The sequence below is a fragment of the Emys orbicularis genome, chromosome 4 (genome assembly GCF_028017835.1).
Source record: "Emys orbicularis isolate rEmyOrb1 chromosome 4, rEmyOrb1.hap1, whole genome shotgun sequence".
NCBI classification, from domain to species: Eukaryota; Metazoa; Chordata; order Testudines; family Emydidae; genus Emys; species Emys orbicularis.
Window position 1 is genome coordinate 59,313,392 of NC_088686.1, and position 12,548 is coordinate 59,325,939.

The window sequence follows — 12,548 nt, forward strand, 5'->3', positions numbered from 1 at the left end:
CTGATCGGACCTGCTGTCACAGGACCATGGTCGGCTCTTACACCCCAACCTCACATCCCTCCAACTTTCGGCATGGATGCTGCGTGGCTGAACCTGGAGGAGTGGACCGGTTCGGAGGAGGTCCAACAGGTCCTCCTGGGATGTAGGAAGCCCTCAATCAGACTCACTTACCTGACCAAGTGGACAAGGTTTTCCTGTTGGGCGTCCGAGCATGGTATCTCTTTTTCCTGGGCGTCCGAGCATGGTATCTCTCCTTCCATACAATCTGTCTTAGATTATCTGCTTCATTTGAGGAACCAGGGCCTGGCACACTCTTCCATTAGAGTGCATCTCGTGGCCACCTCTGCTTTTCACCCACCAATCCAAGGACAGACAGCGTTCTCCCATGACATGATGGTCAGATTCTTGAGAGGTCTCGAGAGATTCTTCCTGCAGGTGTGGACTCCTGTCCCACAGTGGGATCTTACCTTGGTCTGCTCTAGGCTCACAGGCCTTCCCTTTGAGCCGCTGGACTCCTGCTCCCTTTCTCATGTGTCATGGACGGTCGCGTTCCTGGTGGCGGTGACATCAGCAAGACAAGTCTTTGAGATTAGAGCCTTGACCTCAGAACTGCCGTACACGGTCTTCTACATGGACAAGGTTCAGCTATGCCACCAGACGGCCTTCCTGCTGAAAGTGGGGACCACCTTCCATATGAACCAGGACATCTTCCTCCTGGTGTTCTGTCCCAAACCACACAAGACCAGTGAAGAGAGATGTCTTCACGCCCTGGACATCTGAAGGACCTTGGCTTTTTACTTAGAACGTACCAAGCCTTTCCGTAAATCAACTCAGCTTTTCATCACTACAGCGGATAGGATGAAGGGCCTTCTGGTGTCCTCGCAGAGCATTTCCAATTGGATCACCTTGTGCATAAGGGCCTGTTATGACCTAGCGGGGGTTCTGCCACCGCCGATTGTCAGAGCCCACTCAACGAAAGCCCAGGCATCTTCAGCTGCCTTCCTGGCGTACATCCCAATCCAGGACGTCTGTAGAGCCACGATGTGGTCCTCTGTCCACACATTCATGGCTCATTATGCCATCACTCAGCAGGCCAGAGATGACGCTGGGTTCGGCAAAGCTGTGTTGCAATCTACATGTCCGTGAACCCCTACCCACTTCCAGGGGTACTGCTTGGGAATCACATAATGTGGAATGGACATGAACAAGCACTCGAAGAAGAAAAGACAATTACCTTTTCCATAACCGTTGTTCTTCGAGATGTGTTGCTCATGTACATTCCATGACCCGTCCTCCTTCCCCACTGTCAGAGTTTCTGGCAAGAAGGAACTGAGAGTGGGGGGAGCCGACAGCGTCCTTTTTTACTGCGCCATGCGGGCGCCACCCCAGAGGGCATCAGAGCCGGTCCCCTATAGATACTGCTCAGGAAAAAAATTCCGGCACCAGTGCATGTGGCAAGCACACACACCTAATATGGAATGGATATGAGCAACACATCTTGAAGAACACCAGTTACGGAAAAGGTAACTGTCTTTTGCAAAGAGAAATTGGACCTATCACTTAACTTAATATGTATAGGACCTAAATTAGGGCAAATAATTCTCTGTATGATTGAACAGCAAACTTGAGAACCCGATACATGTTTTAGATACATAAGTATTAGTGTGAACTTTCAGATGTGGAACAGGGTACATAATTTATAATTGGACTTTTCAAATAAAATGTACACAGGGAACGTGCTACAGAGTTAATGAAAAATAATTTTTAAACAGAAAACACAAAAGACTTTTCCTACCTATTCTGGGCTAACTTATAAAATAAGACTACAATAAAACCTGAAGAAAAAGTGAATAATAAATGTATTTCTTAGTGTAGAAGAAATTAACATGTGACCAGACACAAGAAATAGGTCAATAAACACTGCTTTCAGTCAGCAGGAGCTTCAGTCTAAAGTTTTACACAGTCACCTTATAACGAAGAATCCAACCTTATTTTAGGCTATCCTTTGTCAGCCAAAATATTCACGTTTTGGGTTCCTTTTCAGCAGTGTTGAAGAAGAGGAGGAAGAAGAGATTGTGCACATGGGCAATGCAATTATGTCATTTTATTCAGCTCTGATAGACTTGCTTGGACGCTGTGCACCAGAAATGCATGTAAGTGGCTTTGATCCCTTGCTCAGAAATAAAAGTAAAAGGAGTAGGGTAAAATATACGAGCTGCAAATATCTGTATCCATTCAAGTGACATTATACTGAGTACACATTATATAAAAAACTATACTTATTGCTAAAACTGTTAGTACTTGAGCCCAGATTTTGGATATTAGCATATGTGTTGGACTAATAAAGGAATCACAGTATTTCCCTTGACTTGTATTGTGAGTATAAGTGTAAAATTGCTCATCTAGGCAGCTTAACTCAGATGAAGTATAAGAGGTTTGTTTGCTTGAAGGACCTGGTTTTATACAGTGTTTTATAGCTGGATTAGTTATGATGCAATGAAATTACATGACTTGCCTAGGGTCATGTATTGAGTAAGTAGTCTGGAGCCCAAGGACCTTTATTATTATATCTGTACGACAATAGTGTGTAGAGATCCGGACTGAGGCACAGAGCTGAAAGGTAATCTCTGCCCTGAAATATCTAATTAGGTAAGAGACAAATGGTGGAAGGGGACATAGAGAAACACAAAGGTGAAGTGATTCATCCGAGTTCAGCCAGCATGTCAGTATGAGAGTTGTGAAATAGAACCCAGGGCCAAAATCCAGGTTCCATTGAAGTCAATGGGAGTTTTACCATTGACTTCAGGAAGATTAGGATTTCACTTTACAAGTCTTACAGTACAGTGCCCTATCCACTAGGCAGCACTGCCACCCCAAATATGGTAAGTCAGTTGGTGATGCTGATGCCTTATAAGTAGGATAGAAAAGAAATCATAGATGCTCTGAATGTTCTTCTTGATCTCTAAAGATTTGATTAAATGTAACTGTACAGAGTTGAAAATAAAATGTGAGTCTTCAGGATAGAAGTAAAATGTAGGAGAAATTAAAAAACCCATAACTTCTTCACTTAAGGAATAGAGTTAATTATTCTTCGATAAAAACAAACTTTGGAAGCTACTGACAACTGAACTGCCCACTTGCTAGTTGGTTTTACCACATTAGTTTTATTGTCCTGTAGCATACCTTGCAGGAGCTGCTAATGCAAACCAATGATTATGTGGCAACTCACATAAAGATTAGCTTGTCTGCATTAAATTAATCATACAGCAATGAATAATTTGCAAAACTGTACTGATATTGATGCTAGATAGGAAGCATCTCTATGGTGGGAAAAAGATGGTAATTTGTAAATGAATGTATATTACATTGTAAGTTTTGCCATAGCAAATGCCATAAATAAATTCAAATTTATTTTTTTAATTTTAGCCTTCTTTTTCATTTGCTCATAACTTTCTCAACCATTTCTTAGAACATATAACTTCTCCTGTGTGATCTTAGGCCAAAGATAACTGTTTTGAAAAGTTTGAGGAAAATCAGTTTGGGTGTTTTGAATAGTCTAAATATCTAACCTAAACACAAAATAAGTTCACATGAATAAACGTTCTGGGGAAGATTTTCACAGGCATATAGGGCAAGTGGGCACCCAATTCCCATTGGAAGTTTATAGTAATTATGCACCTAATCAGTTGCACACATACAAAATGGGAAATGACTACCTAGGAAAGAGTACTGTGGAAAGGGTTCTGGAGGGTTATAGTTGATCACAAGCAAAATATGAGTCGACCGTGTAACACTGTTGCAAAAAAAGCAAACATCATTCTGGGATATATAAGCAGGAGTGATGTAAGCAAGATATGAAAAGTAATTCTTCCACTCTATTCTGCACTGATTAGGCTTCAACTGGAGTATTGTGTCCAGTTCTGGGTGCTACATTTCATGAAGGATGTGGACAAATTGGAGAAAGTCCAGAGAAGAGCAACAAAAATGATTAAAGGTCTGGATTTGTTGCTCTGGTACCCAAGCTAGTGAGATAAAAGCTAGCTTTGGTATGTCTACCTGAACCCTGTGATTTCAGTGTAGTCATTGCCTAAGTGTGTTTTCATGAATCTGTTACATCCCATTTAAATTGGGACAGGCAAGAAGGGTGGAGTGATTGAAAACTGGAACCTCCCTTTTATATACTGTGTGTGTGGGGGGGGAGTTAACAGTGATTTACAAAACAAACAAAAACCCTCAGTATTAATATTTCAATCAATGAGGTTTTGTCAATCTTTTTCAATTAACTAAATATCTTATTTTTTATGTATGATCATGTTTCAACAGCTTATCCAAACTGGGAAAGGAGAAGCTATTCGAATCAGGTCAATTCTTCGTTCTCTTGTGCCAACAGAAGACTTGGTTGGGATTATAAGTATACCACTAAAACTATCAACAGTTAACAAAGGTAACTTCAGTTTACCATCGTGCAGACTTTTCAAAAATGTTTAAATAGATATACAGAAGTTTTTTGTTGCTATAATTTCTATGGACTTTGGGCTAAATTAAATGCTAGTGTGAGTGCATCTCCACCTAAATCAATGGAGTTGTGACCACGTGCACTAGGGGAGCCCTTGGCTACATTGTCTGGCCATGCCAGAAGAAAGACAAGAAGCAATTATTTAGTTAATTTACAGAAAATATCTGGGAGTACCTATCAACAAATTGTACAGTGCAGGTCATCATCCTTTCCTTAATCAATGCCAAATAATCCCCAATCAGGTTCCATCTATACACTGGCTAGGACCGCCGTGCCCTCCCATCACAGGAGGTAAAAGGGGGCTATAAAAAACTGAGCAAGAATGCCTTTATATGTTTTGCTCTGGGGTTGTGACTCTACAAATATATTCTGATTGCCTTTTACAATTTCTAACCAATCTTTCTGCAGTGTCTAACTGTCTCTCTCTCTTTCTCCATAATAGCTCTGTATTGTTATGTTAAGAAAATTACTTTATACTTGTTGATTGCTTAGAACAAGAGACAAGGCAATTTTATTGTGGACACAAGTATGCATGCTACGCCATTCAACTTACTGGAGTTGCAGCTGCCTAGTTCATTGATGAATTTGATCCTATAATTTTATTGTCTTCTATTATACATTAGAATTTTTTAGAAGATTTGAAAATGGAAAGTTGTTAGGAGATTTTGAGCTGAGCTGCATTTTTTGTGTGAAATAGAAATTAAATATTTATTTATTTTTTTAAGATGGTACAGTCACTGAGCCAGACATGTCTGCAACTTTCTGTCCTGACCATAAAGCACCCATGGTGCTGTTTTTGGACCGTGTCTATGGTATTAAGGACCAAAGCTTCCTCCTCCACCTACTGGAGGTTGGATTTTTACAAGACTTAAGAGCATCTGCCTCTCTGGATACAGTAAGTATTTTGTTAGTGAGAACAAGGAACATTGGTTGAGATACTGGCTACATCAGAGTTACAAAACATAACTTTTTAGTTAGTATTGCATAAAAAGGAAAAGTAATAAATAAGCCCTCTCACAATGCTCACTAATATCAGCAAGCAATAATAATGCAATTACAGATATATAAACATACAGTATATATGTTTGATCAAAAATGTTCAGTACTAGCATTAGGGGAGGAAAAAGCACCAAAGAAATATAGTATAAAGAGCTTATAAGGTAACAAAAAAGCCAGAAATTTCAATGCAAGAATATGTTAAAAAATAAATTGCAGTTAGTATGAATATGCTTAATTGTTTCATTTAGAAAGCTCTCAGACAGCACCCACAATACTGAAAATTCATATAATAGAATCTGAAGGGATTAGGAATGTAAAGAATATGAAAAATGTGACAAACTGGGCCAGACCACCTTCAGATGCATGGGAACTCTGCTCACATATCTGAGAAAATAATGTATCCTTTTTCCTTTAAGGACACTGTTAGTTCAAGACAGGGGACGGGTAAGAGATCTGTTTTCTATGAATAACTAGAGAAAGGCTTATGTTTTTTCTCAGGTTCCCAGAATTACTTTAACTCCTTATGCAGGTGCTGGAGGTACTCTGTATAAGAGTCAAATTCGCTGCACAGAAAGTCAGATCTACACTGGTGAAGAAGAAGGAGCAGTGATAATTGCCTGAGGTTATGAAACAGAGGATTGGTCAGCCTTTCTTTACTCAGCTGCCAAATTCCCTTGTGCAAATCTTCTTCAACTTCACCAAAGCATCCTTTGTGTGTCAGTCATATTAGATGCCTCCGTTTTTCAGTTTCATAATCTGGTCACCAACCACTATCACCATTAATCTTCTTATTCAAACTATCCAAATTTCTTAGGTTTTCAATTTTGGCCTGGAAATATTATGATGAGAAACATTCTCATGAGTTTCTGGTACTTCCTGTTACCGTTCAGTCCAGGAATACTATGAATCCAATTCCTCTGATTCTCTCAAAAGATCAGTCTCTGAACCTTTACATTTATAAGAACTCTTTTTTCTATAGAAACAGGCATCCATTTGTTTTCAGTTTGGACTATTATAGAAGAGACACTATATTTCCAATGGAGATGCTGCTTTTTTATTCTTTGTTTTTTGTTATTTTGCTTAATCTAAATACACATGATCTTTGCCAAAAGGCCAAAAAGTGATACTTAAGCTAAAATAAAAGTAATTTAAACTATTGTATATAGTTCTTTGTGCACAGAAGTCATAATACCCATATCTAATAGTCATCTTTCTGACACATTATGTACTGCCACACATTAATAGCCTCATTCTCCACTGTCTTATACCTAACTTGGTCATTTATATCAATACAAAATGAGTGTAAAATAGATGTAAAAATTACGACTGGTGTGAGTGGAGAGTTATGATTTGGTAGCAAATTACACCTGTGGTACACAACTTCAAAGCAGTTGAGAATCAGTCCCAACATATGGAGTAGAGCATAGTGTGAGACTCTAAGATTAGAATGTAGTGATTTAACTCAGTATTTCTAAATATCTATGTTGAAATTGGACCCTTAACTTTGTTTTCAATTGTTTTTTAAGAACAATATGTTGTTGAGAATATGAAACACTGTCACCGACACAGTTAATTTCCAGTGGTGTCATTATTGTTCTTCCCCCGAGACTTTTAGGGTCAATACGATCTCAGAGGAACTGAATGAGATAATGCAGTACTCAATCTGTAGATCATGAATTTAACACGCATAATGACCATAATGTAAAGATTTATTTCTGTATCCCCATAAGCAACTATAACTGAGGAGGGAAGAGAATAGTAAGATGCACATAAAAGCCCAGAATTGCCATTATGTTCATGGATAATTTTTTCTTACGGTTTTTGAGTAAAAACTAATTAAGAATATCAGGACAAGGCCTACTCAGACAGAGAGAGAGTCTAGATCTGTATTTATATATCTACTAGTTTATAATGCATTAAATAGTTTTTGTTATGGCTGTACTGAGGGTTAAACTGATTATAAGAATTCTCCCACCCTTGAAACATAAATGTGTAAATTTTCTCTGCTTTCTCCTTACCATTATTAGTCTTTCCAGCAAAAGTAAAAGCATAAGGCAATATTTTTCTTGCAATACAAGTACATACACCTGGGGAGCCCTAGAGGGAGTGAGGGACCTGCCGCCCCCGAATTGCCGCAGGTGCCGCCCCCCTCCCTTGGCCGTCCCAAGCACCTGCTTGTTAAGCTGGTGCCTGGAGCCAGCCCTGTATAAGTGCATACATATTTCTTTGTAATAAACTACATTGATCTATAGTATGGTGTGTATATATGTATAATCAAAGTTATATACATGTAAACTACTTTTTAAGTCATGCTTAAAATTGCAGTATGAGCTAAAACATAAGGAGGAAAGAAACTGAATGCCAGTCCTAAATTTCTGTTTTGACTGATGTTCTCATTTATACCAAAGTAGTTGATCTGTGTAATCTAATCTAATCTAATCTAATCTAAAGGTGTCCGTGGTGTGTAGGATAAATGTAGTATCTAAGGCCATATCTACACTAGCAAGCGTACAGCGGCACAGCTGTACCAATGCAGCTGCGCCACTGTAAGATCACTCGTGTAGCCACGCTGTGCTGATGATAATTAAACCACCTCCAACGAGCGGCGGTAGCTACGTCAGTGGGAGAGCATCTCCCGCCGACATGGCTCTGTGCATACAAGTGCTTATGCCAGCAAAATTAATGTTTCTTGGGGATGTTTTTTCACATCCCTGAGCGACATAAGTTTTGCCAACATAAGGGATAGTGTAGACCTGGCCTTAGATCTGAGGCTACATGTATTATGTTACATACTTTGGACTGCCATTTATGACCTCAGCAGGTCAAGTATGGAGTGCCTTTATTTTGTTTTTGTTAGTGTCACAGTCTTAGCTTTACTTGAATGTAATATTAGATAAGATTAAAAGTTATTACTTTTGGGTCTAAATTCTAGCACAGACAACCTTTAGAAAACCCTAAAACACCATGGGGAGTGAGAGGTAACATTTTAATGCCCCCAAATCAGGGCATTAAAAGCTACCCTGCAAACTCTCCACAACAAGAATTATGGAGGAATGTTCTTGGGTTCGGTCCAGGGCTTAGTGGATGTGAACTGCACACAATTCTCCTGATCATGCAACGGCCATTACTTTTACACACCCACAGATTATCTTTGCTTCTGACAGGTGTTACCTGTGCAGCGAGCCACTGCTGGTCAGAGTACAGGCAGACATTAACACTGCTCTCCAGCATAAATGTGTGACTGTTCAGAGGCTGTCTCAGTGATGATCCTTATTTCTTTTCCCTAATTTTTAGTATTTCCTAAACACTCTAAGACGGAGTTTTCTCAAACTGACAGACAATAAAACGATTGAAGAATATTTTAGGCATTAAAATTGCCCAACATACTAAACTGATAAATTCACAATTTAAATACAATTGATATCTAGACACTTTCAGAAATGTATCATGGTGTTTATTTTAGAGCATTCTTACTTAACAATATGTAATTCCAGATGGGATTGACAATTATATGCTTTTATACAGGTATCCCTGAGCACCACAGAGGCAGCTCTTGCACTAAATAGATATATTTGCTCATCTGTGCTTCCATTACTAACAAGATGTGCTCCCCTCTTTTCTGGAACGGAGCATTATGCCTCTCTGATTGATTCAACACTGCACACAATATATAGACTATCCAAGGGACGGTCCCTTACAAAAGCACAAAGAGATACTATTGAAGAATGCTTGCTTGCTATATGCCAGTGAGTATGATACACGTTTGTAAATTGCTTTCTTTTGTACTAGGTATTGAACTGAGCATTTACATTGTAATACAGTAATTTTTTTCTCTTTGTATCATATAAAATGGGAGTGTAGTTTATTGTGAAATGCAGTAAATTATCTGAAAGTAAGATATAATATTTTTAAGAAAGAAAATAGTAAGCAGCTGGTTTTATACTATAGGATCATGCTGTACACATGATTTGCCTTTGCTACAAACCACAGGGTTGAACAGAATAGCTTAACCCTTTTTATTATTATTTTGTTTTAAACCAAACCATTATTTGGTAGAAATACTTCATAATTCTAATCAGACATGATTTTTTTTTTTTAAATATTGGCTATGTAGCCCTGGTTATTCCCATTTATTCCTAGAGCTTGCTAGGCTCAAATATCATGAAATCTAAGTTTGATTCAGAAGTAACATGTCTTTCTGCATTGTTCCTCCATGTCCCCAAACCTTGGTCTTTGGACACAGCTAGGGCTTCCTGCCCATTTGATTGTGGATGAAGCTTCTCAAATTAGCTTGAATTGTGTATATTCAGGCTTTGTCTAGTACAATATGAAAATCTCCTTGAATCAATGAAAGTACATTTGTCAATATTAAATCCACTCACTTTTTCTCTTGTATTTTTAAGGTGGTTGTACTACATGACAGCAAACATACATCTCCCAATCTCAGAATCTGACCTTACTAGCAAAAATTAAAGTCAATGGTTCTAATATTTGGAAAATATAGTGCCAGTGGAGATCTCAAGAACAGTATATTTTCAGAACCACTGCCGCTTACGGCCTCAAATGCTGTGGAAATGTCACATTTCCATATTAAGAGATGAGAGCCAGAAAACTGGGATCCCACATGAGGAACTTTGCTAACCCTGTACAACACACAGCCTAATCCTCACTCACCACTAGAACTAGTGGGAAAATTTGTGATATTTCAAAATATCACTAAAAATGAGGGGAGGGGAAATTATACCATCTTTTCCATTAACAGTTTTCCTATTCTTTTAACCAGCTCTGATCTCCATATTGGAACATGAAAGGGGGAGTTATATGCATAGTTTGGCATTAGCACGTGGTCTATTCTGTACATGGATCCACAAAGCTAAAACTCTGAGGAGGGGTGAGAATCAGCAGGCCACATTTCTTTTCTCCAAGACCATCAGTAGCAGCTTATCTGTGCACTATGTACTTAAATGTAGGGACTATGAAGTTTGCTCCTCATCCCTGTGATTTTTAAGGTGCATTTTCCTGAGCTAACAGCCTGTTTCCTCAGGCTGTGCATTGATTTCTAGGATTTGGTCCATTGAAATTAAAGATGAAAAAGATATGTTAGATCATTTAGTCAATCTCACTTCCAGTTCAGGTTTGTTTCCGATAATTATAACACATTCCCCAGAGCAGTTTCAATCCATATGGTTTCCACCATTTTCACTGGAATACTATTTCATATCCTTGTAGTCTCATACCTCACTCTTCTAGTCATTTAGTTTAGTAGCTTTTCCACTGTAGCCAGTTGCACCCCCCTTGGAGGGTGGCAGTAGTGTATCTTTCCACATTACATCCTCCCATACATGGACCAGGCACAGTGAGATCCCTTGTTTTACTGACCACCTTCATTGAGTAACTTGAATTCCAATTGGTATTGCAATTTCATTGAAATATATGTATATTATTAAATGATTAATTTATTTTTAAATTACAGCCATTTACGTCCTTCTATGCTACAGCAGCTATTACGACGACTAGTTTTTGATGTGCCCTTACTTAATGAATACTGTAAAATGCCACTCAAGGTAAATATTGCTCTAATTATTGCATGTGCGTTCAACAGAAAATATACTCCAGAATAATCTGTCATCACCATGGTTTTTGGTTTTTTGGGGCGGGGTGGTAACAACATTAAAAGAATCCTAACTTCTGTGAAATTATTTGTATTGTGATAACATTTTATTAAATATAACAGACAAGTACATTGTCAAATGTTTCCCTTGTGAGAACAGTAAGTATATGTTGGTTGTGTGACTTTGCTCAATGAACAGTCACCTTTTCCATTGCTTACGTAAGTGTGATATTGAAAGTAGTAGTTTAAATCTAGGCATTACTTCCCCTACATAATTTTTAATAAGCCTGCATAGAATACATACACCAACAAAGTGTTGTTGGTTAAAGTGTGTGCATGTGATATAGGGAATAGGACTCACAATATAGTGCTGTAGAAAAAATTATTTGACTTAAAGGAGCATTTTTGAGCTACCTACAATTGCAGACCTTAATAACCTCCTTTCTCTCCCTACCACTAGAGAGTGAAACAATCACAAAATTAGTAAGTAGAACTGGTTACAAATTTTCCAATGAAATTGACATGCACCAAGGGAACATGTCAATTTTGTCAAACCTTCTGTTGGGAACCAGGGAGCCTAGAAGCAAGGCTGTGAGGTTTCCAAGCAGCTCAGGGAGCTTCATCAGTTTGTTTAGAAAAATCAAAATGAAACATTTTTTTTATTTTTTTTATTTTTTTGTAAATGAAATTTCAGAATTCCCACTCTGAGGAAACCTTTGAAATGTTTAAGGTTTTGTTCAGACATGTAATTTTTTTTTTTTTTTATTTCAGAATTTCCCATGCAATGGAACTTCTGGGTTTTGATCAGCCCTACTAATAAGTGCTTGAGATCAGGTTCTGATATAGCCCTTCCCATAGAGGGTAGTACTAATCATGCGTGCTAGCCTACCAGACAATGTATTACATACTTTCAGTGCAATTGCTATTCCATGGACTCTTCCAAAGCTGATCAGAAGTGCCTAGTCATGGAAAATTATACATCGTGGCCAGTTTTGCAGTGTTTTCTGATGTCTACTTTGAATTAAATTGAGACCACCAAATGTGTTTTGCTTGTGGTTGTTGAACTTATCTAAATAACCAGAAGTAAGACCCATGTGTATTTAGATGGAAAAAAAAGACCCCTGTGCCAAAATCCTCTCTCATACAGTTCCTTTATTTTCCCTCTGAACTTTTATTTACGTAACCCCCTTTATATTTTATTATTTGGGCTAATTTGTATGCACTGTAACAAATCTAGGAACTATTTGTCACCATGCTGCTCACCATAGCTATTCAGAACTTTACAGCAACTGCCAGAATAGACCTCATATACTCCTGCTTCAAAAGAACAGGCCCCAACTGCTCTAGCAAAAAAGGTGAATTGCCATTAGATTCTAGCAGTAAAGTGCCTGTACCACACACTTAAGGAGTTCTCATTCTTTC

The 12,548-nt window shown here is 38.4% G+C and overlaps 1 protein-coding gene across 1 annotated transcript in view; it reads left to right on the top strand.

The window, feature by feature from the left end:
* RYR3 (ryanodine receptor 3) overlaps positions 1-12,548 on the top strand; it is a 625,867-nt gene that overhangs the window by 391,341 nt on the left and 221,978 nt on the right. The window contains exons 47-51 of the mRNA XM_065402721.1: positions 2,045-2,153; positions 4,324-4,444; positions 5,242-5,411; positions 9,041-9,261; positions 10,989-11,079. Of these exons, the coding sequence (XP_065258793.1) occupies positions 2,045-2,153; positions 4,324-4,444; positions 5,242-5,411; positions 9,041-9,261; positions 10,989-11,079 (712 nt within the window). The remainder of the gene's footprint in view (positions 1-2,044; positions 2,154-4,323; positions 4,445-5,241; positions 5,412-9,040; positions 9,262-10,988; positions 11,080-12,548) is intronic.